At 45.8% G+C, this 27805-nt stretch overlaps 1 protein-coding gene across 1 annotated transcript in view; it reads left to right on the top strand.

Moving 5' to 3' along the window:
• Positions 1-27805, top strand: part of cemip (cell migration inducing hyaluronidase 1) — a 213338-nt gene that overhangs the window by 127843 nt on the left and 57690 nt on the right. Inside the window, exons 12-14 of the mRNA XM_056278570.1 lie at positions 21378-21547; positions 25372-25581; positions 26905-27110. Of these exons, the coding sequence (XP_056134545.1) occupies positions 21378-21547; positions 25372-25581; positions 26905-27110 (586 nt within the window). The remainder of the gene's footprint in view (positions 1-21377; positions 21548-25371; positions 25582-26904; positions 27111-27805) is intronic.

Here is a 27805-nt window from a genome sequence, read left to right as displayed (position 1 = left end):
GCACGAGTGGCCTACTTACACTGTCCTTCACTCTGGCAAGGCCCCCGCTGTTTATCTGGGTGTGTGTTTGTTTATACATGAAATGTTAGGGAGGCAGTGAGGGAGCTGAATAGAGACAGCGATGGCAAAAGAGAAATTGAGAAAAAAAGGGAGAGAGAGCCTAGCTATGGTACACACTGTTTATTTGGATGGACATAGAGGCCAGTTTGTGTGCTAAAAATAGAAGCCGTAGAGATGAAATACTAAAGTGGGCCTGCCGAGTTTGGCTCTGCTAATCTCGATATTATCTTAATACGCTGATTTTTTCCATTGCTCTTCCATAAATTAGCACAGTGGCAATCTCAGAGATGGGAGAATATTGAATCCTGATACTGTCACATCTTGCTGTAGTTTCTGCATTTAAAAATCACATTTTACAGGGTTTTTTTTTTCAATTAACAAAAGAGCAAAATACAGATTCGGTATACAGGGATAGTATACAATTAGAACAATAACAAAAGAGCCAGGGGTATATCACACTAGACAAACATAAAATATACAGATATTTTGATAGCCTTTTTGTTAGTCGAATTAGAAAGTAGTTTCACATATTGCTTAACATCCTTCAGGAAAAAAACTAATAAGGTTTTTTTTTTATTGCTAAATTTACATTTATGGAGGAAAATTATGCCAACATAATTGTCAAATTTATTCTAAAGCAATATTTGTTTTCTGTCCTTAGGGTTTTGAAGAAATTGAACACCACATTTTCCCATAATAATGTAAAATCTTTAAAACCTGATCAGTGGAGAATCTGCGAAGGTCTTGCCAGAGTGTCTTGGTGTGAGAACAGTGCCAAAATAGGTGTAAAACTGGTTCTGGATCGTCATCACAGAAAGAGCAGTTCGTGTTTATGTCTCTCTTAATTTCCTGTATGTAGTGATTGGTGGGGTAATACTTATGAATAATTTTGAAGGACACCTCCTTAAACTATTTATGAGGAACTATCCAAACTTTCTTCCAATTTATATCCTTTACAAACCGATTCCAATATGTCGTGACATATAATGTGAAATAAGACACATATGGCTCTCATCATTTTGGGGATTTAGTGAGAAACAGGTTTTCCCTACCGGGGAGTCAGCAGGGATGGGGAAAGATACGTATCTAGGTGCAGGCCAAACTACGTTCCTAAGAAGCGATAAAGTGCCTATTGGAATGGCGTCAGAATCTATAGCAAATTCCTTAGGGGCTACTGGGAAATTGTGTGTAGATAAATGGGGTGGCATGGCTCAGAAGGTAGAGCGGGTCGTCTAGTAATCGGAAGGTTCCTGGTTCGATCCCCGTCTCCTCCGGAGAGCGTGTTGAAGTGTCCTTGAGCAAGACACTGAACCCCTAACTGCTCCTGATGAGCAGATTGGAGCCTTCCATGGCAGCCTCTGCCATCAATGTATGAATGTGCGTGTGAATGGGTGAATGAGGCATATAATGTAAAGCACTTTGAGTGGTCAGTAGACCAGGAAGACACTATATAAATGCAGTCCATTTACCATTTACCATAAAAATGATCTGTGAGTGAGCAATAACCCCGCTGCATTGAACAATTGACTCACCAGCAGAATCTGATGCTCAACCCATCTCTCAAACAAAAGTGATTTGTTCTTAAACAAAATGTCTCTATTATTCCAAATAAGATACCTGTGTGGTGAGAAGTTGTGCCTACATATCAGTGACTAGGCTAGAAGGACCTGCTTATGGAATACAGATCATTTTACAGGGAGTCTGTCTACTTTATAATTACAACTTAAAATAAACCTCAGGCCACCAAAACAAGAGAAAATGTAATGGGGAATATCCAAGAAATTAAGCCCTCCAGATTTATAATCATTCATAACAACACTTTTTTGATATAATATGTACGATGTTTCTAGATAAAGTTAAAGAGCATCTGATCAATAGCTTTACTGATTTCACTGTCAAGATGTTAAGAAAAATCCTGTTTCCTCCCACAGTCCAAAGACATGCAGGTCAGGCGAATCGGCCGTACTAAATTGTCCCTAGGTGTGAATGTGTGTATGTGGGTGTCGGCCCTGTGATGGCCTGTCCAGGTTGTCCCCCTGCCTGCCGTCCAACGACTACTGGGATAGGCTCCAGCATCCCAGCGACCCTGAGAGCAGGACAAGTGGTTTGGATGATGGAATGGATGTTAAGAAAGAGCTGCATGTTGTGAGCTGAGCTATTGCATCAGCCTTAGTAATTAAGACTCTACCTTTCAAGGACGAATCTCTTTGCAACCACAAATTCAATTTATTTTGAGTTTTTTTTTTTAATAATATAAGTAAGTTTGAAGAGCATGTTGCTTTTTGGTCTTTACAAATAGAGAGCCCCAAATATATAACTTCTTCCCTTACATCACAGTCTTTAATAGCTAACGATTCACATTTATTTATATTCAAGCAATGACCAGAAGCCCGTCAAAAATCATTATTTATATGAAGGGCAACAGGTATCTGATTAGCATCTTTCAATAAAGGTTCAGTATCATCAGCCAACTGACCAATAACGATATCTCTACTAGCTATGGAGATTCCTTGTACATAAATGTTGATAATATAGGTTGTGAAAATTTGTATACAAAGTAAAAACAGATATGGTGAGAGTGGACATTCTTGACAAATGCCACGTTTCAGATCAAATCTAAGGGTCATGCCATATTTCAGTTTGATTGAGCTATTGCTATTGCATACAGGGTTTCAATAACCCTACAGAAAAAAATCACCAAAGCCTAATTTTTCTAGGGAGTGAAAGACGAGTGGATGTTCTACTGTATCAAAGGCCTTATAGACGTATAGAAAGGCTATCTTCAGATATCAGTTCAGAATAGTCAAATATTTCCAATACAAGTCTAATATTATTAGAAATATGTCTATTTCTCATAAATTCTGACTGCGTCTCATTGTTAATTTTGTCCAGGACTGCTGTAACTCTCTTGTAAAACATCAGAGCAATACTTTTGTAATCATTATTGGGCAGACAGATAGGTCTCCAATTCTCAATGAGAAACACATCTTTTTTGGGCTTGGGAATCAGTGTAATAAGACCTTGGGTGAGGCTAGGGGGAAGATAATTATTTTCTATGCTCTCTAAAAAACAAAATCTGTAATAGAAATGGGTCTAGCTGACTTGGAAAAACATTTGTAAAATTCTGCAGATATGCCATCAGTACCAGGAGATTTATTATTCTTAAGTAGGCTAATAGAGTCAAGAACTTCCTCTATGTCAAGAGGGATGGATGTCAGTGATTTTTATCAATTATGTCAAATCCTTTACTTAGTTTAGAAATAAAGTTGTGGCATCTACATTATATTTTGAACTATACAAATTAATATCGATGTTACAGCAGAAATCTTAAATTATTTTGACATTATAAGTGATGACACCATTAATGTTTTAACTGATGAATAGTTATTTTTAGAAGTATATTATTCAAGCCTAAAAAAGCATGCAGAACATCCTCCAAAGGAGTTGAATCAAGTGCAACTGGACTTGGTATATATCCAGTTATATACCAAGTCCAGTTGCACTTGATTCAACTCCTTTGGATAACCATGACCTGGATGAATGAGAGCATTCACAGACATGCAGAATATTGTTGTCCCTCTCCTAGCCATGTTTTCCTGGAACTTAGAAAGGCTCCCCCTACCTTACATTGAGAAATGCCATCTAACTTATTCTGAAGGTCTAACAGATTTAGCTTATCCTCCACTGAGATGTCGTCAGGTTTTTTTTAATAAAATGAGTTAATTTTAATAATCACTCATTCTTCTTCGGCTCTTCTAGACTTGGCAAAAAAAAACAACAACTCCCATACCTTCTTAAAAAATAACTTGTCTCAAACTTAAAAGAGCTCCCAGTTAGTGCTATCTCCATCTTAGCCTTATTCCAGAACTGAGTAATTTATTGACTTCCACTTTAACTACTTCATGTTTTAATAAGGAGTTATTTAGTTTCCATTAGGAAGATCTACCAAGTGTATTATCAGGTACCAGCAGTTGGATGTTGATATATGAAGTTTCCCTATGGTCAGTAAGGGGTGTGGCAAAGATATTAATTGTAATATTATCTTTGTTGATGGATTTGGATATTAACCAGAAATGGATGCAGATCTATCACAAAGAAATTTTCTCCACACATCAACAACATCTATGTTCCCCATAATAATTATTAGGGTTATGTTGAAAGAGGAGGGCTACCCTGGAGGCCATCTATCAATGCATTATCTAAAGTTATATCAAAATCCCTCACCAATTAAATGAAAATAATTAGTCAAAGAAGGTTGAATCTTGATACGTTTATTGACAGATATATTTCATCACTCAACTAAGTGACATATTCAGGCTAAACTGACTGCAGGTATCCCCACCCTTATAAACAATACAGTACAATACAGTGCCTAACGACCTCAATCAACAACCAGTTTCATATGCAAATATGGGTGTGACTATTGATCATGCGTACCTTTCACAGAGGATTAGGGATTGTTGCAATCACAGCGTTGTAGGATGGCGACAGATGTATAACGACCGAAACCAATGACCAGTTTCATGATCAAATATGGATGTGCCCATTAACTAGTTTCGATGGCCATGTGTACTATTCACAGAGGGTTGGGGAATAGTTGCAATCACAGCATTGTAAGTTGGCGACAGATGTGGCCTCTTTGGCTCCCCGTTCAAACCATCATTCCTCCCTATCAAGGATGTGCACATCCTCATCCCTGAAAGAGTGACCACTTGCCTGTTGATGGTGTAGACTGGAGTCCTGGCCTGACGTGTTAGCACTCCTGTGTTGTGCCATCCTCTTGGCCAGCATCTGTTTAGTTTCCCCAATGTACAAGTCACTGTAATCCTCCTTGCACTTAACAGCATACACTGTATTGCTCTGTTTGTGCCAGGGGACCCAATCCTTGGGGTGGACCAACTTCTGGCACAGCGTGTTTTGGGGTCCGAAAGCAACTGAGATGTGGTTCTTTGAAAATACGCGCCTCAACTTTTCCGACACTTCCGCCACATACAGAATCACCACTGGTTTACACTTAGGCAGCTGTTGTCCTTCTCTTCTCTTTGATCGGCTGGTGCACAGTTTGGGCATCTTCCTGGCTTTGACAAATGCCCAGTTAGGATAACCACACTTAACCAGGGCGTATTTAATGTGGGACATCTCCCACATAAACATTTACAGCTGGTCAGATGAGTTCTTTCATAAATCTGCTGTGTATGCGTGCGTCTGCATGCAGATTTCACTTTTATTCAAGAGGTCCATTCAGAAACTCAGTATGTCTACTAAAGCCACTTAAATAGCAGTGAGTGAAACTCATTCACGGCAAGGAGAAAGAAGGATGGAGGGGTGTCCTGGAGAGCTGTTGCTGTTGCTTGGGCCTCCTGAACGAAGAACGCTTACTTCTGACAGGTTTTATTAACACCCCAGTAAATTAATTATGTTTAGATTCCCAGAAAGAATGACAATAATTTGCATGTTATTCTTGATGGCTAATATATATGTTAGACATGGGGCTATCATTGCCAAAGCTATGGTTTCTTTTTCTACCAATATGACAAGTCAATTTTCAGTCAATTTTATTTGTATAGCCAATTATCACAAATTACAAATTTGCCTCAGTGGGCTTTACAGCAATACAACATCCTGTCCTTAGACCCTTGCATTGGATAAGGAACTCCCTAAAAAAAACTGTTAACGGAGAGAAAAAATAGGAAGGAACCTCAGGGAGAGCCACAGAGGAGGGATCTCTCTCCCAAGATGGACAGATGTATAATGGATTTTGGAGTCTGATCTAACATGGATAGGAAGCCAATGAAGGGAGGCAAGAATTGGCATAATATGGTCAAATTTTCTAGTCTTGGTTAAGATTCTAGCTGCAGCATTTTGAACCATCTGAAGACATTTAGTATGAACATGGGGCAGACCTTGAAACAAAACATTACAGTAATCAAGTCTGAAGGAAACAAATGCATGTATTAGTCTCTGCATCAGCCACGGACAGGAAAGACCGAATTTTAGCTGTTACATATGTGATTTCCTTAACGTGCTTATCAAAGGAAAGGCTGGGATCAAACATAACACCAAGATTTTTGGCTGCCACACTTTTTGAAATCAGAGTTGTCGATTGTTATTGTTACTTAATCAAATTGGTGTCTGTATCTAGCAGGGCTAATGACTAGCACCTTAGTTTATCTGAATTTAAAAGCAGGAAATTTAGTGACATCCAATTTTTCACAGCAGCCAAGCTGGCCTCTCAATTAGTAATTTGAGTATGATCATCAGCCCTTATAGGCACATACAGCTGAGAATCATCCGCTTAGCAATGGAAATTTATTCCATGACTGCATATAATTTGGCCAAGAGGTGAAATATAAAGAGAGTAGATTAAAGGGCCAAGAACTGAGCCTTGAGGTACGCCATATTTACCAGAGAATTTCGATGTAATATTATAGCAGACACAATGTCTTTTTCCAGATAAGTAGGACTTAAGCCAAAAGAGAGCTAAACCAGAGACACTAAAATTATCATTTATTCTGTCTAATAATATGCAGTGATTAGTGTCAGAGGCCACACTGAGGTCCAGTAGTAGAATCACAGAGGTGGAATCAGAGTCTAGTAGAAGATAATTTACCACTCTGGTCAGAGCAGTTTCAGTGGAGTTACAGGCCCTGAAAGCTAGTACTTTAGAAAAGAATGGAAGATTGGAGACTGGTTGGTAGTTATTGAGACCCTGGATCAAGGTGCGGTTCCTTAAGTAAAGGCTTGACCACAGCTGTGTGAAAACTGCTGGGAACAATGCCAGTAAGTGATAAATTAACAGTGTCAGGCGTCCGGGTAGCATAGCGGTCTATTCCGTTGCCTACCAACATAGGGATCGCCGGTTCGAATCCCCATGTTACCTCCGGCTTGGTCGGGCATCCCTATAGACACAATTGGCCGTGTCTGCGGGTGGGAAGCCAGATGTGGGTATGTATCCTGGTCGCTACACTAATAATAATAATGATAATAATAAATCGATCGTATATAGCACTTCTCTAACACTCAAAGTTGCTTTACAATAAACGGGATGAAACAAGACAACAGATAAACATAGCACAAACAAACAGGGGTGGATGGGAAGGGGGGGACTACGAGAGGGAGAAGTGCCTTCTCTGGTTGGTCGGGGGGGAGGGGGAACTGGGGAGAATAGCGTGATTCTCCCACACGCTATGTCCCCCCGGCGAAACTCCTCACTGTCATGTGAAAAGAAGTGGCTGGCGACGCCACATGTATCAGAGGAGGCATGTGGTAGTCTGCAGCCCTCCCCTGGTACAGCAGCGGGGGTGGAGCAGAGATCGGTATGGCTCGGAAGAGTGGGGTAATTGGCCGGATACAATTAGGGAGAAAAAGGGGAGAAAAATCACCAAAAAAAAAGAAACAGGTAAGAATTAGAATCTCATCAGAATGAGTAACAAGACATGAGATAAATTCTCCAAATTCTTCAAGAAATAGGGAGTAAGAGTCAGGAGGTTGATAGAGTATCACAATCTGGACTGAGCAGAGTCTGTTCATGGCTGAGGGGGATGGACTTAGAATAAGAGCCTCAAAAGATTGGAATTTAGATTCAAGTTTAGAAGTTAAATTGAAAATAGACTTAAATATTAAGGCAACAGCCCACCTTGTTTATGTGCCCAAGCTACATGGGCACAAGTATAGTCAGGTGGGGAAGCTTCATTTAAGGAAGGAAAACATTTGGTTTCGGCCATGTTTCACATAACCCAATCGTATCAAAACTATATTCAAGAGTCTGATCATTAATTAGTAAGTGATCCTATATTTATGAAACCAAATTTAAGCATCTTTTTGAAGTGATCAATAGTAGACAGAACTTTAGAGCTACAAATAGATTAAAGATTAATTGGAATTAGACACCTTATGTTATTAGTTGACAGTTTTGAAGACCTACGCTTTGAACGATATGTGGTCACATTCTTGATAACATTAAATGTTCTATTCTGTAGGTTATTAGGTACTACGTTGCACATTTCACCACCATCAGTGGTAGGAATGATCATTAGAGTAGGAGAGGAGAGCTTGGGAGCAATACAGCAGGGTAGGGAGACGGTCTCAATGTTATAGACCAAGCTGTGTCTGATAATCTATACTGTGAGATATTCCCTAAGTAAACATATTAACTAAACTAATTGACTCCACATCCGCACTAGGTTTAAACCTAGCGGGCTCTCTAATCTCTTGCAACCTGCCAAAGTCTGAAGTATCAAACTAAATGTACGCAGCTATCTGTATTGCATGACGATAGAACAGTGCCATCCCAGTAGGGTGAACACCATCCACTTTCAGCAGGTAAGGTCATCCCCAGAAAGAAGGCCAGTTATCAACAAAGCCAATTCCCTGCTCATTACAGTAATGAGCCAGCCAGCGGTTCATTGAGGTGAGCCTACTGTACATTTCATTATTACCCCTCACAGATAAGGGACCAGAGACAATTAATCGATGCCGACACATCTTTCTGGCCAACTCAAGCATCCTGACTAGGCTGGCTTTTGTGATCTCTGATTGCTTCATCCTAGCATTATTGGTGCCGCCATGAATGACAGTGTTACTGAAAGTAGTGGTGCCATGTGCCCGGGTTCCCTGACTCTCCCTCCGTGTTGCCAGCACCCTAAGATTATCCTATATGTCGGAGACTCTGGCCCCGGGTAAACTGTGACCCAAGGCTGGTGAAGCTAATCTAATATTGCAGTTAATGGAGTCCCCTGTCACTAGTGTGCGTTGCTTTACTCTGTCGACAGGAGCGGGAGAGGCACGCTGGTCAGTAGGACTACCAATAGGGCTGGTGAGGGGCGAAAACCAGTTTGCAGTTGGGAGAGGTGACTGCAGACCAGGTCACATGACCGGTGGCTTGCTCTTGCAAGCCTTCCCAGACCGGCAAACAGAGACAAAGTCCGCCGCTTCTGCCGACAAGGCTGAGCTAGCTCTAACAGTAGCAGGTCTGCTGTCAGGCTTGGGGCTAATGCTATCTGGGGTGCCCGTCACATCTAACGTAATCCCAGCCGAAGGAAGCTGCTCTAACTCACGTACACGTCTCCCTCGTAGACACAACCTATCTGTAACTGGAACAGTCACCACACACCATCATTTTAATGAGGCTGCTTTGACTGCAAATGCAATAGAGCTAACTGCTAAGCTAAGTGAAGCGAAGCTCAAAGCTAGTAACAAACTAGGAACGAGAACCTGCCTACTCACACAAGAGTTGTTTGAGAAAGAAAACTAGAGAATCTAACAATAAGTGAACTAAGCACAGAAAATAGCTAACTCACTAGGAAAGATGAAGAGGTTAGGGCGTAACATAGAAGAGAAGAGAAGAGAGAGTGAGAGAATAAACAGCAGTTATCGATCTCACGAAGCCGAATCTTGACATTTTTTTTATTTTTGGAGAACTTTCCTTTTCTTATTAGGGTTCATGTTGGTTGCAAAATGTTCCTAAGTCTGTACCCAGTCCACATGCTCGTCTTTGTGTTGTCACCATTTCAGCATGCTGGAGCACACCATGGCCTGACTGAAGTGAGGCAGATATGATATAATTGCTTCCCCTTTTCTGCTTTTTCAACACTTGATTTACATTTTTCCCCCACTTACCCCCTCTCTCGCTCTTCACTCTCTCTCTCTCTCTCTCTCTCTCTTTAGTTCTCTATTTCTGTTGAAAGCATATCCTTTTCTCAGGATTTACCTGCTGTAGAGGAAGTTAGTACTCCTGCAGAGATGTAGAGGTGTGTGTGTGTGTGTGTGTGTGTGTGTGTGTGTGTGTGTGTGTGTGTGTGTGTGTGTGTGTGTGTGTGTGTGTCTGCACGCAGCCTAATCACAAGCTCTCAGAGGGAGGAGAAGACATTGTGACTCTGCTGCTGTTCTTTCATGCAGAGCTTTTCTTTTTTATCCTCTTTGCTACATTTTAGCTTTTTTAATCCCAGGTGTTCTTCCTCTCTCTCCTTCCTCTCCATCCTCTCCTTCCCTTTCATCATGAGCAAAGCCCAAAAAGACAAAACAATACTAGAAAATCCCAATGACTGTTAATCTCTGCACATTAGCGCTTGTATTTGCGTACACAAACACAAAACAGACACACAGCAGTGCAGTGGCGGCTGACATCTGCCTTGTGTGCGGTTGTTGAGCCGGCCGCGGTGTTTGTGCCTCAGAGCTGGAGTCACTAGAGACGTCGTGCTTTCTTTTGCTTTGTCTTTTTTTTCCCTGCTCTAGTCAGGGTGGAGCGTTGTTGTACAAAATCCACAAAACACAGAATGCCGGGGCATCCTGGTAGCGTAGCGGTCTATTCTGTTGCCTACCAACACGGGGATCGCCGGTTCGAATCCCCGTGTTAGCTCCGGCTTGGTCGGGCATCCCTACAGACACAATTGGCCGTGTGTGTGGGTGGGAAGCCGGATGTGGGTATGTGTCCTGGTCGCTGCACTAGCGCCTCCTCTGGTCAGTTGGAGCGTTTGTTCGGGGGGGGGGGTAGCGTGATCCTCCCACGCGCTACGTCCCCCTGGTGAAACTCCACACTGTCAGGTGAAAAGAAGTGGGTGGTGACTCCACATGTATGGGAGGAGGCATGTGGTAGTCTGCAGCCCTCCCCGGATCAGCAGAGGGGGTGGAGCAGAGATTGGGATGGCTCGGAAGAGTGGGGTAATTGGCCGGGTACAACTGAGGAGAACCCCCCCCCCCAAAAAAGCCCCAGAATGCCAGGGAAATAAAGAATATACCTGATTTCAATGGGAAATTTCACTGCTTGCTAATAATCTGCATGTCCTAATAAGTTCTGGACTTGGTCTATCTTTTTTTTTTTTTGATTTCTCCCCTTTTTCTCCCCAATTACCCTACTCTCCGAGCTGTCCCAGTCGCTGCTCCACCCCCTCTACTGATCCGGGGAGGGCTGCAGACTACCACATGCCTCCTCCTCCGATACATGTGGCGTTGCCAGCCTCCTCTTTTCACCTGACAGTGAGGAGTTTCGCCAGGGGGACGTAGCACGTGGGAGGATCACGCTATTCCCCCAAGTTCCCCCTCCCCCCTGAACAGTCGCCCCGACCGACCAGAGGAGGCGCTAGTGCAGCAACCAGGACACATACCCACGTCCAGCTTCCCACCCTTCAGACACGGCCAATTGTGTCTGTAGGGATGCCTGACCAAGCCAGAGATAACACAGGGATTCAAACCAGCGATCCCCATGTTGGTAGACAATGGAATAGACCACTACGCTACCTGGATGCCGGATTTGGTCTACGTTTTAAAATTATAGCTGCTTTTGTGCAATTCTTTTTGACAGAGAAATCAACCCTCCGCTGATGCTGTTGGATGGCGAAAGTGAGCTAGTTTGTTACAGCAGGCTATGGCGATATAGACAGCATTGGCAAGTATGATAAATACAACGATTATACGGTTGAAAATCAGTGAAATGTTCCTTTAAGTAGTCCACGCTCAAAAGGGAATGTTGAATATTCACCAAAAAAAAAAATGATGACACTCTCGCAAACTGATAGACTGAAAAAATTGTTTGTGACTTTAATTACTGAGGTCTTGAACATGTGGCCGCCTTTCCCAGCATCATTTTTAAAGGACGCGGTCTGTTTTTTTTGCTGAACGTTTATTTGTTTACTTAACTGTGAATTTTCCCTCCAGAAAAACGCAGTGATTTGACATTTAAAAAGTGAAGACTTAATAAATATAGATGTGTTACCAGCAGGTTGGAATTCCCGCTCTTCCTCTGCGCGGCTCTTCCGTGAGGAAGACTTGATATCGGAAAAGGAGCGTGTCGGCGTGTTGGTAAATACACAGGTAGACGAAGGCCAGGTTGAGACTGCCTCCAGCAGTGTGCCGGAGTCTCGGGGAAGGTGTTTGGACTGACATTGCGCCAAGGGAAAAATCTCAGCCTACATCCTGGAGGGGCTGCATGCTCCTGATTTACAGAGAGAAACCTTTCACTCTGATGCACAAAACTCACAAACGCACACACATACATGCACATATGCAAATACCCGCGCATATATCCACAAATGCAGCTGCCCAAATGTTTGCAAGAACAAGCACAAATGAGCTAAGGAGACAGAGTCTTCTTTGTGCATGCTAACACAAATACTTGGCGGGCACATGCACTCGTGTATTTGCACATACTTTCTTTCTGGTTCCCTTCGCTCTCTGCAGCATTATGCACACACAGTTGTTCATGCGGACACACGGGAGCGTATCCGACAGGGCCGCACCGCACCGTAGTCCACCTTTAATGGGCTCCTGGGTGTCCTGAGATGCAAACGGCATTTTGTTGTCCCCTTCGAAAGCCCCTCCGCTGGCCTCAGCCCTCCTTGTCCCGAGGGTAGATAAAAGTCACCAGTAATTTGGGGCGTCGGGGTAGCGTAGCGCTCCATTCCGCTGCCTACCAACACGGGGACCGCCGGTTCGAATCCCCGTGTTACCTCCGGCTTGGTCGGGCATCTCTACGGACACGATTGGCCGTGTCTACGGGTGGGAAGTCGGATGTGGGTGTGCGTCCTGGTCGCTGCACTAGCGCCTCCTCTGGTCGGTCGGGGCGCCTGTTCAGGGGGGAAGGGGGAACTGGGGGGAACAGCCTGATCCTCCCACTCACTACGTCCCCCTGGTGAAACTCCTCACTGTCAGGTGGAAAGAAGCGGCTGGCGACTCCACATGTATTGGGGGAGGCATGCGGTAGTCTGCAGCCCTCCCCGGGTCGGCAGAGGGGGTGGAGCAGTGACCGGGACAGCTCAGAAGAGTGGGGTAATTGGACAAGTACAATTGGGGAGGAAAAAAAAAAAGGGGGGGGGGGGAATCCTAAAAAAAAAAGGAAAAAAGTCACCGGTAACCTGATGTGACACGGCTCTCTCACGGCTGTTGCTTTGGAGGACTACTCCCAAAAGAAAAAAAAAACAAGTGCGTGAGTCTGTAGTCATGGACTGGAGAGTCAAGGATTTATTTTAGGAATCTCTTTAAATTGTCAGCTTTTCTCTTTTGCCTGACCGCATCAAAAGATCAGCCTACGTGAGCCCCTTCTTTTTATTCCTCTCCCTGCGTTCTTGGTATCAGCTCAGCTCTACGTTTGGGGATGCGCCATACTCGCCATCAGGCGGGAAAAGTCCTGTTTTGGACGGCAGCTCCTCTGCGCTCCTGTCACTCTTCTCCTGTCTGTGTTCTGCATCATTAAACCCCTCTTGCATGCCACTTCACGGCACGTTGTTTTGCACACTCACTGATAATCATGTCTTCTCCCTTGCCCTGAGGTTATGCACAAATAGGAGGGTGTGTTGTTTTGTTGGCAGCTAAGAGCTAAAGTGCCGGAAGAAAGGGAGCGAGAAAGAAACGAGACAGACAGGAAGAGACAGAAAGAGCCTTTGGCTATTCATCTGTTTTTTTGTCTTAAATAACTTCTCCCTGGATTTACATTTTGAACTTCTTTTCTCTTCCAAACGTCATGATGCATAGAGAGACATGAGTGGTGAAGGGCCCAGGGCAACGATCAAGGATCAGTATCTTCTGTTTCCCATCGTGGCCATCACCAAGAAAGTATGTGACCTTGGAGAGCTACTAAGATCAATGCATGCAAACCTAAGTCACATTCTCTTCTGCTATATTGTTTTTCTGCAGCATTTGGTTGCTACAAAGTGATCAGATTGCCAACTTAACGTCAGGCCGTCTGTAGCCCCATGACGTATCTATGAAGATGATAACAGGTACTTTGCACGACAAATAATTGCTTTTAAAGCCCCTGAACACATATTTCCTTTACCATCTTTATACTATAACCCATAGGGTCCCCATGTGAACATACTGTAGCTAATTCGGGGGGCAGCCGAGAGCTTCCGCCGCAGCCAGGAAGTGAACCCGGGTCACTAGCACCACGGGTGACTGCGCTAACCAGTCAACAAAAAGGTCTGACCCGTTAACCAAGGGCTAGCGAGTACTCATCCGTGGTCATTACACTGCCCCCCTCCTTCGGGAAGTGCGTCACCACGCTTCAGCATATGAGCTCCCTCGCACCTTTGGGTGCACGTGCTTCCGATGGCCTCACGGTCTCACCAGCCCACTACTGACACCAATGTAGCGGACCCAGGTCGCCTGCACTAACCAGTCAACTAAAGGGTCCGACCTGTTAGCTAAGGGCTAGCAAGTCTAGTCATCCATGGTCGTTACAATGCTATTGACTGTAAAAGGAGGAACAATTTTAGTCCTTCCAAATAAGAGATTTCACCATAATGTGTTTTCTCGGTTCTTGTCTCGCCTGTTTGAGATGGACAGGACTGTGTTGGAAGCTGCTGAGAACAGGTAATTCCTGTCAACTAATGAACCAATCAGAATTAGAGAGACACATACATCAGCTATATCTTAACCACGCTGCAGTGAGTCAGTTAGTCAACAGTACTTGCACCTTTGATAGACAAAGTCTTCAATAACGTTCAAATATTATAGAACGGAAGAAACATGAAAAGTACAAAGGTATTGAAATTAGATATAGAAAGTTGGAAGCCAACATGTAGCACACATCATGTATCTTAGCCGGCCAGCTAATGCAACTAGCTCACGTGTGCTTTCTTCTGTCTATCTCACCATTCATCGACCAGCTGAGCAGAGCAAAGTCATCTGTTTTCTGTGGTGGGACCTCTAGTTGATCCTCAAGCAAATAAGTACTTATCTAAACCACGCCGATCCTACCTGATGCTGCCATTGCTAGCAGAACACTAGCTATCACTAACTGTATTGGTTGTTTGTTGAAGTTGCCGGTAGAAGTAGCCGTCTTCCTTGCCATGGCGGCGTGGACTCGTGTTTGCAGCAGCCTCACTCAGTATCGATTATGCGGTGTCTTTGTCCACGTCTACATCTTAAGTTTGTGTCATCATATGAAGTTTTTATTTTGATCGTCGATTTCGCTTGGCTAGGAGAGCTGGCGCTGGATCGGCTGAGAGGGCTTGGTCTGCTGCGTCCTGTGGGCTCGAGGGGGAGGCAAGCGGGGTAGGCTAAGGCTAACTGTTAGCCCACGGCCCTGCTAGAGTGGAAACACCGAGGCAGTCTGGCGGCGGCCTCACCTAGTGTCGACTGTGCAGTGTTTTTGTTTGTGTATGCATTTGTGTTGTCATGTGGAGTGCGGGGGAGGTGTGTCAAACGTGTCTGACTGGAGAGCTGGCGTTGGATCAGTTGAGGGAGCCTGGTCTGCTACGTCCGATGGGCCCAAGGACCACGGCCCTGCCTGGAGCTGCGCCTGAAGAGGAAACACCAAGGGCGGTCTGACAGGACGCAGAAGCGGGGCAGGCTAAGCTAGCTGCTAGCCCATGCAGACCGGCAGTTCCAACAGTCATCCTGGCTGGCGTTCGTTCTCTGGATGGTGGAGTTTTTGGACTGTGTTGCACTAGGTGGACTGTGTTGGTGGCTGTTTTCGCTTTGTTCTCTCTGTTTTTGTATGTTTTTGGTGGTGTTATTTTTGGGGATTTTTGGATATGTGTTTTTTTCTTTTGTGTTGCACTGCTGTGGGCTGGGAGAAACAGAATTTCGTTTCTTTGTGTACGTACTAGTACATAAGATGAAATGACAAATAAGTTGTTCCTGTTTCCTGATCCCTGAGAATCCCCTGTCAGTCAGTATGTGATGGACCTCACCCACACAGCCATGATCATGTGGAACGAATGAGTCTTTTGACCATGTTGAATTACAGTTATTAAAGTTGTTTTTCTTTTATTAATATAGCTTTGGTTAATACTTTTAAGTCATACATCTTTAATATGATTTAGACCTTTTTGATATTTGAAACCTGAGGTTTTCAGGGTGTTTTTAGAGCTCTAATCCCTAATGACTAATGTAATTAGTCGGCCTGCATGCCGGTGTCATGGTTAGATGATGCTGTGTTGGAGGGTACCTCCAGGCTGGGCGATGCCAGCACCACTAACACTGTCTGGCTCGCTGTTGCTTTCAGATGTCAGAAGCCTTTTCTTTCTGCTTAGGCTCATTTTAAACTGCATGATCACACTCATGAAACCATCCAGCTTCTGTCTGCTTAAGACAACACCACCACAAGTGTGGGAACCTTAGAAGCCGTTGCAGTGATGATCTATCTATAACATAATATTCCAGCCTGGGCGGCTAGGTTGCACAGTGGTTAGCGCGGTCGCCTCACAGCAAGAAGGTTCTGGGTTCGAGCCCTGGGGTAGTCCAACCTTGGGGGTCATCCCGGGTCGTCCTCTGTGTGGAGTTTGCATTTTCTCCCCGTGTCTGCTTGAGTTTCCTCCGGGTTCTGCGGTTTCCTCCCACAGTCCAAAGACATGCAGGTCAGGTGAATCGGCTGTACTAAATTGTCCCTAGGTGTGAATGTGTGTGTGTGTATCAGCCCTGTGATGGACTGGCGGCCTGTCCGGGGTGTCTCCCTGCCTGCTGCCCAGTGACTGCTGGGATAGGCTCCAGCATCCCCGTGACCCTGAGAGCAGGATAAGCAGTTTGGCTAATGGATGGATGGATGGATGGATTATTCCAGCCTCGCGTGTAATCGATTCTGCCAGAATCATTTCTACAGTTATTTTGTTGAAAAAATTAAACTTAATGTATTAAATTGTCTCATTCACTGTACAAAGTGAAGATGTGTATTTGTCGTCCTCTCTGAGACAAAGCTGTAGAATTTATTTAATTCTCAATTTACTGGGCTTCATGGAATACTTCTGCAAACAAACTGAATTTGTGCAGGGTGGGTTACGATTTTAGACTTCAGACTGAGGGTATGATAAATCAGCCTTGGTAAATTCAATTAAGACCCCCTTGAACCATTGCAAATCATTCTTCTCAGGCCTTGAAAGATGTTATTAAGTCGAATAAGAACCTCAGTTGGCGACCATCGCTTAACCGTTCTGCTGTTTCCTTGAAGCAGAATCAGTTTTATTGGATAAGGTTGGACATAGAAGGAGTTTTCTTTCTTTCCTTTTTTTTTGAGGGGGGTGATTTTCCCCCCTCTTTTTCTCCCCAATTGTACTTGGCCAATTACCCCACTCTTCCGAGCCATCTTGGTCACTGCTCCACCCCCTCTGCTGATCCGGGGAGGGCTGCAGACTGCCCCATGTCTCCTCCGATACATGTGGAGTCGCCAGCCGCTTATTTTCACCTGACAGTGAGGAGTTTCATCAGGGGGACGTAGCGTGTGGGAGGATCACGCTATTCCCCCCCCAAACAGGCGCCCCAACCAACCAGAGGAGGCGCTAGTGCAACGATCAGGACACATACTCGCATCCGGCTTCCTACCTGCAGACACAGCCAGTTGTGTCTGTAGGGACGCCCGACCAAGCCAGAGGTACCATGGAGATTCGAACCAGCGATCCCCATGTTGGTAGGCAACGGAATAGACCGCTACGCTACCCGGATGCCCCAACATAGAGGGAATTTTGACTCACAAAAGTACTTAGTTCTCAAAAATGAAGGAAGTATATCAGAGAGGTCCTTCCTAACTTTGTGAATTGCGTGTCTATTTTTTTCAACACTAAATAGGCAGTTAGTGAAACACTATTCCCTTCAAAGGAGTTGTTTCAGCATTATATAAGGTCTTTCTTTTTGGGGTAGTGAGACATGGTCTGCATATTCAGCTATTTTGGGCTTCCATGTGTATGGTTGTTAATCTGAGACCCCCACATACACATGGAGAGAGAGGTTAATGGGGCTCTGGTGTTTCGTGGACTGGTTTGGCTGCTCCTGGTCCTCACAACGGGTCATACAGAAGGTATGAACGTACAAGTGAGACCAGGAATAAAAGCTGGTAATGCTTTATTTTGTAGGCTCAGTGTTTCCTACCCACAGCTGGTATATTACAAAAACCGGTAGTTTATTTTTAAAGACATTTCTACCAGCTTACCTAAGAATTTGCCCAAAATTTGCTCTGAATTACGTCATACTGTAGCTTTGGTAAACTCGTAGGGGGTTTAACTAACTCCTTACCTGCTTTGCAAAACAATGACATTAGCCCATGTGTCAGAATAACCCCCCCACCCCCCACTTTTCTCCCCCCAACTGTACTTGGCCAATTACCCCACTCTTCTGAGCCATCCTGGTCGCTGCTCCACCCCCTCTGCCGATCCGGGGAGGGCTGCAGACTACCACATGCCTCCTCCCATACATGTGGAGTCGCCAGCCGCTTCTTTTCACCTGACAGTGAGGAGTTTCACCAGGGGGACGTAGCGTGTGGGAGGATCACACTATTCCCCCTCCCCCCTGAACAGGCACCCAGACCAACCAGAGGAGGCGCTAGTGCAGCAACCAGGACGCATACCCACACCCGGTTTCCCACCCACAGACACGGCCAATTGTGTCTGTAGGGACGCCCGACCAAGCCGGAGGTAACACGGGGATTCGAACCGGAGACCTCTGTGTTGGTAGGCAACGGAATAGACCGCTGCGCTACCCGGGCTACTCGAGGTTGCCCTTTCTAATGGTCACTGTTGGTGGGACGTTCTCAGGCTGAAATGATGCGTCTCACAGTGTTCTGCAGCTTCACTATAATGATTTTTTTTAATTTAACCAGGAGGATCCCGTTGAGATTACAAACCGCTGATCAACAACCTAACAAGGAATACCCTGTGGGTTGTGTCTCGTTCCACCCGTACAGTAGGGAGGGTGAAATGCCTCGGGCCAGCGACAGTCTTGCCACCTCAAGAAGTGGGAACAGTGGGGATAATGCTGTTAATGCCCGTTTGCTCTGCTGTGGTTTCTTCTTTTATGGTTTTTCTTTGGAAGAAGATGGCACAAGATGCATGATGATCAAAGAGATAACTGGAAGTGTTAGTCTCTCAGGTCCTGTCCGACTATGAACTCTCGCAGGTTCATTGTCTGTGTTGCAGATTTCACACGAGTTGTGTTTTTTTCCAGTACATTAATTTATTTCTCCGTGTATATAATTCACAGACTGGGTGTGCGTGGGATTAGCAGACCTGCGGAGCGGCGCTGTTGTTGTTTTTGTGTTGCGGTTCAGGACTTCCTTGCTCCCTGGCTGGATTACTGTGTTGCCTTTATTAATTTTGTCATGGTGTGAATGAGGTCCATGCCCCTACAGGCATCACGGTGAAATAGATGCACAGGGCCGTGAGCATGTCAGGGCCATGGAGTAACGATGGAGTAACGATGGAGTAACGATGGAATAACGCTGTGCGTGCCTGGTCCGGGCGGAGGACAGCTTTCAGCAGGGAGAAAAAGAAAGGGAATAAAAAATCTTTCTATCTTCGCCTGGAAAAGCATGAGTCAGAGGGGTGAACTTCTCTAACCCGTATATAGATGCCCTAATGTGTTCCCACTGTTCCTGCAGACCTCGCCCCCCCCCTCGCTCTCTGTCTGTCTCTCTCTCTCTCCTTTATTTATAGTTTTTTTAACAAACGGATTTGTCTCGGGTTGCTTTACAGAACACAGAGGACTCACATACAGATAAAAATAGCTCTCTCCAGAAAGTGGGTCCAGAGCGTGTGTGTGTGTGTGTTTCATGTGTTTATGTGTGCTTGTTTATATTTGCACACGTGTGAGTGGCTTGTAATCTCTCTATCGTTCTCTCTTTCTCTCTTTCTCTCATTCTGTCATCCCCCCCCCCCCCCCCGTCATTCTCTCTGGCTCTCTGTCATTCTCTCTCTCTATCATTCTGTCTCTGTCATTCTCAATTCAATTCAATTCAATTCAATATGTGCTTTATTGGCATGACTTATGTTTGTGTACATATTGCCAAAGCATGTAAAACAACAACAACAACACAACAATGATTATAATAATAGCAATAACAACAACAACAATGATTTTGTTGTTTGTCACTGTCAGAAATGTTTTGGCATTATGCAAAATAAATGCATTTTTGCAAAAATGCACTTATGATCCTAATTTTTTTTGGAGGTGGTAGATATTGTTCCAGCGAGGACCAGAAAAATAGCAGAAAATTAAAATATTTATGCATAATTATGCAAAATATTCATTTTCTAAAAATGGCTAAAAACCACTTTTCTCGGCATTTCAGATGATTCTGAGCATTTGGGGGGAGGGAGTTGGAGTGGGGGGGTAAACCACTTTTCTCGGCATTTCAGATGATTCTGAGCATTTGGGGGGAGGGAGTTGGAGTGGGGGGGTTTAGGGGCAGGGGAAAGGCGGTTAGCTGGCAGGATGAAGAGGAGGGAGATTTAGACGGGTGGATAACCAAACCGCTACATTGTAGCGGGGTTCTTCTAGTATATATATATATATATATATATATATATATATATATATATATATATATATATATATATATATATATATATATCATTCTCTCAGCATTCTCTCTCCCTTTGTCATCATTCTCTCTCACTCTCATTCTCTCCCTCTCTCTATCATTCTGGCTCTGTCATTCTGTCTCCCTCATTCTCTCTCTCTCTCTCTCTCTCTCTCTCTCTCTCTCTCTCTCTCTCTATATATATATATATATATATATATATATAATATATATATAATTCTCTCAGCATTCTCTCTCCCTTTGTCATCATTCTCTCTCACTCTCATTCTCTCCCTCTCTATCATTCTGTCTCTGTCATTCTCTCTCCCTTTCCCTCTCTCTTATAATTCTCTCTATCATTCTCTCTCTCTATCATTCTCTCGCTCTTTCTCCCCCTCTCTCTATCATTCTCTCCCTCTCTATCATTCTCTCCCTCTCTCTATCATTCTCTCCCTCTATCATTCTCTCGCTCTCATTCTCTCCCTCTCGCTCTCATTCTCTCTCACTTTATCATTCTTTATCATTATTCTCTCTATCATTCTCTCTCTCTCTCTGTCTGTCTCTCTCTCTGTCTGTCTGTCTGTCTCTCCCTGTGTTGTGTCCTTCCTCTACTATGTTTTGGAGGCAGTATAAACACAGTGTCTCCTCACTCCTTTTGGAAAAAAGGGACAAAAGGGGAGATGAAGACTGATCCACACACAGCTAGGTGTACTACAACCATCACTGTTCTGCCCCCCACCCCACACAGACACACACACACAGAGGCACAAACAGATCCAGCTTCCCTGCCATCATCACAAGCTCTCTCTCTCTTTCAATTTGTGAAGAAAAGACATCTGCTGGAAAAAGAAAAAAGAAAAAAAAAACATCAATTTCTGCCAGCTCAGCCAGAAAATGGGCTAAAGAAGAATTGTTGAAACTCCAGACAGCAGATGGCTGTATACCCAGCCAGCACTTCCAGCCAATGTCTCCATATTGTTGTTATTATAATGTTGTGTTGTACTGGGGCCTGCGGGGCAACATGAAGAAAAGTGTCATGCTCTGTCATGTGATTTGAGGGCTCATACCTTGTGTGTGTGTGTGTGTGTGTGTGTAGGTAAAGCGGAGTTCATCCACATAGGCGAGGAGGTGGATGGCGTGGACATGAGAGCGGAGGTGGGTCTGCTGAGTCGTAACATCCTGCTGCGGGGTGAGATGGAGCCGAGCTGCTACGACAACGAAGCCTGCAGGTTCTTTGACTTCGACACCTTCGGTGGACACGTGAAGGTAGACTGGTGTCTTACTCACGTCTTCATTTTGTGAGCAGGGTTTAGGATAGGGGGGCGGTGTCAGGGGAGACGGCCTCATACTCGGACTGAATGGCCGTGTTGTGACCACTCCGTTAACCACTCCAGGACTGCCTCCTTGTTAGCCGTTTTCTGGGTGTCTTTTTGTTTTGGTGGAGGGGGGGGGTGTAGATGGTTTCCCATCTCCTAATCACTAAGCTGATGTTCTTCTTCACCTGCTGCCGCCATTTCGCTGCTCTCTAAATCCTTCGTTGTTGCTCTGTCATCCCTTTTTCCCCTCGCTCACTCACTGACTACCTCCGCTGGTCGCTTATCAAATTCGCGAAGACCCGGAAGATGTCGGGATATTGTCCCGCCCAAAACTCAGCAAAATATGATTGGTTGAGGCAACTGTCAAAATCAAATTCACACCCACATTGACTTGAATTACACAGGCATTCGGTTACAGCTACCGAAGGTCCTAGCATGCGGGGGGGGGGGGGCTGATTCACCCAGATACCATCGGAAGAAAAATCATGATTGGTCCATCTCCCACTCCATTATATTAACCCACTGTTTGCCAAGACACATTAGTCCAAGTTTATAACGATGGTCTAGAAATTATTACTGTTATTTCAGTGAATGAAAATAATTAAAAAATATTTATTACTACTACTACTACTACTACTACTTTTGGCCGCTCCCGTTAAGGGGCTCCACAGCGGATCATCCGTCTCCATTTCTTCCTGTCTTCTCCATCTTCCTCTGTCACACCAGCCACCTGCATGTCCTCCCTCAGCACATCCATAAACCTCCTCTGTGGCCTTCCTCTTCTCCTCTTCCCTGGCAGCTCCAGCATCCTTCTCCTAATATACCCAGCATCTCTCCTCCACACATGTCCAAACCATCTCAATCTCGCCTCTCTTGCTTTGTCTCCAAACCGTCCAACCTGAGCTGTCCCTCTAATATACTCATTCCTAATCCTGTCCTTCTTCATCACTCCCAGTGAAAATCTTAGCATCTTCAACTCTGCCACCTCCACCTCCAGCTCCGCCTCCTGTCTTTTCATCAGTGCCACTGTCTCCAAACCATACAACATAGCTGGTCTCGCTACCATCTTGTAAACCTTCCCTTTAACTCTTGCTAGTACCCTTCTGTCACAAATCACTCCTGACACTCTTCTCCACCCTGTCTGCACTCTCTTCTTCACCTCTCTTCTGTACTCGCCGTTACTTTGGACAGTTGACCCCAAGTATTTAAACTCATACGCCTTCTTCACCTCTACTCCTCGCATCCTGACCATTCCACTGTCCTCCCTCTCATTCATTCATAGGTATTCCGTCTTGCTCCTACTGACTTTCATTCCTCTTCTCTCCAGTGCATACGTACCTCCACCTCTCCAGGCTCTCCTCAACCTGCACCCTACTCTCGCTACAAATCACAATGTCACCCGCGAACATCATTTTATTAGGAGTACAGATAAAACATACATTTTATTTGTACTCCTAATAAAAAATAGTGATTAGGAGTACAAAAATTCTGTCAATATTTGTTCTTGGGTATTCACTGAATACCCTGAAGGTCGAGAGGGTTCCCCCTGATATATATATATATATATATATATATATATAAATCCAGTGAGTCAAGTAAATTCCTTATGAGACAGTACAAGCCTGTTTCATGCTATAAGCATCATCAGCTGTCAGTAAAGCTACTCGGGGAAGAACAGACCATTTACTGCCTCGTCATGCACATCACGTACACAACGTCCAATGAGGAAGGGAGAGGTGCGACATTCCAAAATTCCAAAACATGTGATGGCTAACAGTCCGACGGGGGGTTGGTTTTTGTCTATTGTCATGATGTATTCATTATTAAACAATAGGTGCTTATATCTATGTCTGCAACTGCTGGCCAGTTCATTCCTGTTATCCAATGTGGACATTTCTGGTTTGCAAATGATAAAATATTGTTCAGTTGGACATAGATTACATATTTTACTGCTGGTTGAATAATTGACGTTTCTGTCCACCAGTGACCAAATATAAGGGCTTAAAGATGTGACGTTCTTTAATGTTGCAGTGAGGTTAGTATTGTAACCCACTTTTCAGCACATGCTGATGTGACTGTAGAAGAAGAAGCTAGATCTGCTAGATCTGTGACTGTGGTGTGGCCGACTTGTACACAGCCAACACACATTATGAGTAATTTGCTGATCTTCACATCAGATGAGTGTTTTGTGCCAGAGACAGCGCCTCATTGACCCTGTTTGTTAGATTTATGCCTCCTCGGTGGAGAGTAGCTGTTTATTGAGTGTCAGGCACAAGTCAAGAGCTGGAGCGGCGCTTCATACAGGGAGCCACTCGGCAGATTTCTTCCATCACTTTTCATTCCGGGAGACCGCGCTCTAATGAAGTGGGGTTGAAATGGTTCGACTGGTCAGAGGAAGATCTGGGTCAGATGATAACAGATGGGAAGCATGAGGGATCAGGGTAGGATAGGTCATGACATCATACCCGGCCGACATCGAACAGCCAGAGGAGCGTGAAAAAAGTGTGTGTGTGTGTGTGTGTGTGTGTCCACTACAAAAAAATAAGCTTATCGGGGGATTTTAACTCCTATAATGCCTATTTCAAGGCATCGCTAGTAAAATGTTGTTATCACACTGGCAGATATTATTACTTGTGTCAAGAAAAGTGTGCTTGTTTCATGATAATGTGAAGTGTTAGAAAAATTCCCATTTAGTGAAAAAAAAAATGATCACTAATAATCATAAAACAAGCTCACTTTCTTGAAAGATGTAATGATATGCGCCGGTAGGGTGAGAACATTTTACTAGCAATATCTTGAAATGAGCATTATGAGACTTGATACAATAGAAAATAACCTGTCTTTTTCACAGCTGGTATGTGAAAGAGAGAGAGGGAGACAGCGAGGAGGAGGGAGAGAGAGAAGGGGGATGGAGAGAGGGGAAGAGGGAGAGAGGGGAAGAGGGAGAGCGCGCGGAAGAGGGAGAGATGGGAAGAGGGAGAGTGGGGGAGACGGGGAGAGAGAGCATGGAAGAGGGAGCGAGAGAGAGAGGAAGAGGGAGAGAGGGGGAGACGGGGAGAGAGAGGAAGAGCGAGAGAGAGAGCGGAAGAGGGAGAGAGGAAGAGGGAGTCAGGGAGGGAGAGAAAGGAAGAGGGAGAGCGAGAGAGAGGAAGAGGGAGCGAGGAAGAGAGAGAGAGAGCGAGAGATCAGGACAGACACGTGGGTAGATTTGGCAGGAGTCTGTGCTCCTTGTGGCTCCTTTCCTCCTTCCTGGGGGGGGGGGGGGGCGTCATATCCCATTATGAATTTCCAGCACAACTGCTGACCGGCAGCTGTCGGGGATGTCACACACGTCTCATGCATGGGTGTGTTGGGCGTCCATTAGCCGCACAAGTGCATGCACACATCTCCCACATACAGGCAGGATCCGGTTCAGCTTCAACGCCGAAAGCCTGGACGTAATACCTCTTGACACACCTGTACGTACGCATGACTTGCTGTGGTAATGTCTTCGGCGCTCAGCTGTGCACACAGCTCGTTGTTTAATTCCTGGCCTCTCACGCCAGTGAGAGACTCCCTCTTGCCCTCTAATGTCTCCTCCTTACTGATCCATTTAAACTCCCCGTGTGCAGCAGACATGTTCAGTCTCTCCCCAGCTGGTGTTTATTTTTCACCGCGGCTTGTCATCCTTCTCCCACCCTCCTTCCCCACCCAACCTTCACCTTCTTTCCTCCTTCCACGCCATCTTTCATCTACTCTTCCTTCCTTCCCTTCATTCTGTTGTTCCCCCGTCAGGTGGAGCGGGGCTTCAGGGCGGTGCATATGTCCGGGGTGGAGCTCCAGCACATGGGCCAGCAGTCGATGGGCCACTACCCGGTCCATTTCCACGTAAACGGAGATGTGGACGAGCGGGGCGGCTACAACCCTCCCACTTACATCAGCGATCTATCCATCCACCATTCCTTCTCCCGCTGTGTCACCATCCACGGATCGAACGGGCTCCTGGTGAGTTGTGCCAGTGGGTTTCGAACTGCGGGTTGCAACCCAAAAGCGGGTTCCAGCAGGGGGCAGGTGGGTTGCAGGTTGTCTACACTGAACATATAATGTTTGGAGGAAAAATTATTGCAACTGCATTGCATCAGAAATAATTTGTGGGGGGGGGGGGGGTCCAGGTGGCGTGCCGGTCTATTCCGTTGCCTACCAGCACGGGGATCACAGGATCGAATCCCCGTGTTACTTCCGGCTTGGTCGGGTGTCCCTACAGACACAATTGGCCGTGTCTGCGGGTGGGAAGCCGGATGTGGGTATGTGTCCTGGATGCCGCACTAGCGCCTCCTCTGGTTGGTTGGGGCCCCTGTTGGGGGGGGGGGCTGGAGGGGGGGGTACCGTGATCCTCCCACGTGCTACGTCCCCCCTGGCGAAACTCCTCACTGTCAGGTGAAAATAAGCGGCTGGTGACTCCACAGGACACTGCCACACAACTCTAGTGGGTCATCAGTGATGATTGAGAAGGATCCCCCCCCCGCCCCCACACACACTTTTCCCCCCCCAATTGTACTTGGCCAATTACCCCACTCCTCCAAGCTGTCGCGGTCGCTGCTCCACCCCCTCTGCCGATCCGGGGAGGTCTGCAGACTACCACATACCTCCTCCTACACATGTGGAGTTGCCAGCCGCTTCTTTTCACCGGACAGTGAGGAGTTTCACCAGGGGGACGTAGCGCGTGGGAGGATCACGCTGTTCCCCCCAGTTCCCCCCCCCGAACAGGCGCCCTGACCGACCAGAGGAGGCACTAGTGCAGCGACAAGGACACATACCCACATCTGGCCAATTGTGTCTGTAGGGACGCCCGACCAAGCCAGAGGTAACATGGGGAATCAAACCAGCGATCCCCGTGTTGGTAGGCAACGGAATAGACTGCTACACTACCCGGATAGTAGTGTAGCAGTCTATTGCTACACTACTATCCGGGTAGTATAGCGGTCTATTCCGGAATGGAATAGACCGTTAGTGTAGCAGTCTATTCCGGAACGGAATAGGCAGCGGAATAGACCGCCACGCCCCCTGGGGGAGGGAGGGGTTATTTTGGTATGAGTCTCTACATTAACTTTTAGGAAATTCCTACTCGTTCTACCTTTAAAGATTCAGAATCAGTATCGGCAGTGAAAAATCGGGGCATCCCTACGAAGACCTGAATAAGCGGGTCGGGTCTGTGAAAATGGTTTGACTCAGTATTACTTCAGACCGTGCTGCGCTAGAGGTTCGCCGGCCTGCCTGCTCCCCTGTCCGCGGGCCCGTCTGAGTCTGTCACGTCCGATGTCTGTCTAGGTCAAGGACGTGGTCGGCTATAACGTGCTGGGCCACTGCTTCTTCACGGAGGACGGCCCCGAGGAGAGGAACACCTTCGACCACTGTCTGGGCCTGATGGTCCGAGCCGGGACCCTGCTGCCCTCAGACCGAGACAGCAAGATGTGTCGTGACATCACCGAAGGAACCTACCCCGGATACGTTCCCAACCCGCGCCAGGACTGCAGGTATGCACACGACGCACGCGGGGTGGACGGGCGCGTGCGGTATAAGATGTGTGGTCGGTGGTGCGTGAAATGGTGCCACCTACGTGTTAAGCTGAGTCCAAAACAGAAACACCACTGCCACAGCTCGTTTTGATTTCTTAGTCAAGGGAAACTTGGTCAGGAGGAGGTTGATGATTCTCAACAGACCGAGGCAGGTGCCGAGTACAAATCGCCAAACATTAGCCGGTGATCATACGTTTTACACACACACACACACACACACACACACACACACACACACACACACACACACACACACACACACACACACACACACACACAGAGTTACGTCATCACACACACAGTAGATAGGAGCTTGTTCATTTTTCCTGCTTCTGGATGATAATTAGCTGAGCCGCACCACACAAGCCAACCTTCCCCCCCGTCTTCATACTTAACACACGCCTCGCCCATCTTAGCGACAGGTCCTACAGCATCCACAGGTGCTACAGCATCCACAGGGTCCTAGAGCATCCACAGGGTCCTACAGCATCCACAGGTGCTACAGCATCCACAGGGTCCTACAGCATCCACAGGGTCCTACAGCATCCACATCCATACCATGTGCTGTCCTGCAGCATCCACACGAGGTGGATGCTGCAGGACAGCACATGGCATCACCTCTACAAAGTGAACAACAGCAGCAAGACTTTATA

Source organism: Lampris incognitus, chromosome 4 (assembly GCF_029633865.1).
Source record: "Lampris incognitus isolate fLamInc1 chromosome 4, fLamInc1.hap2, whole genome shotgun sequence".
Lineage (NCBI taxonomy): Eukaryota > Metazoa > Chordata > Actinopteri > Lampriformes > Lampridae > Lampris > Lampris incognitus.
This window is presented reverse-complemented; position numbering and strand designations above follow the sequence as displayed.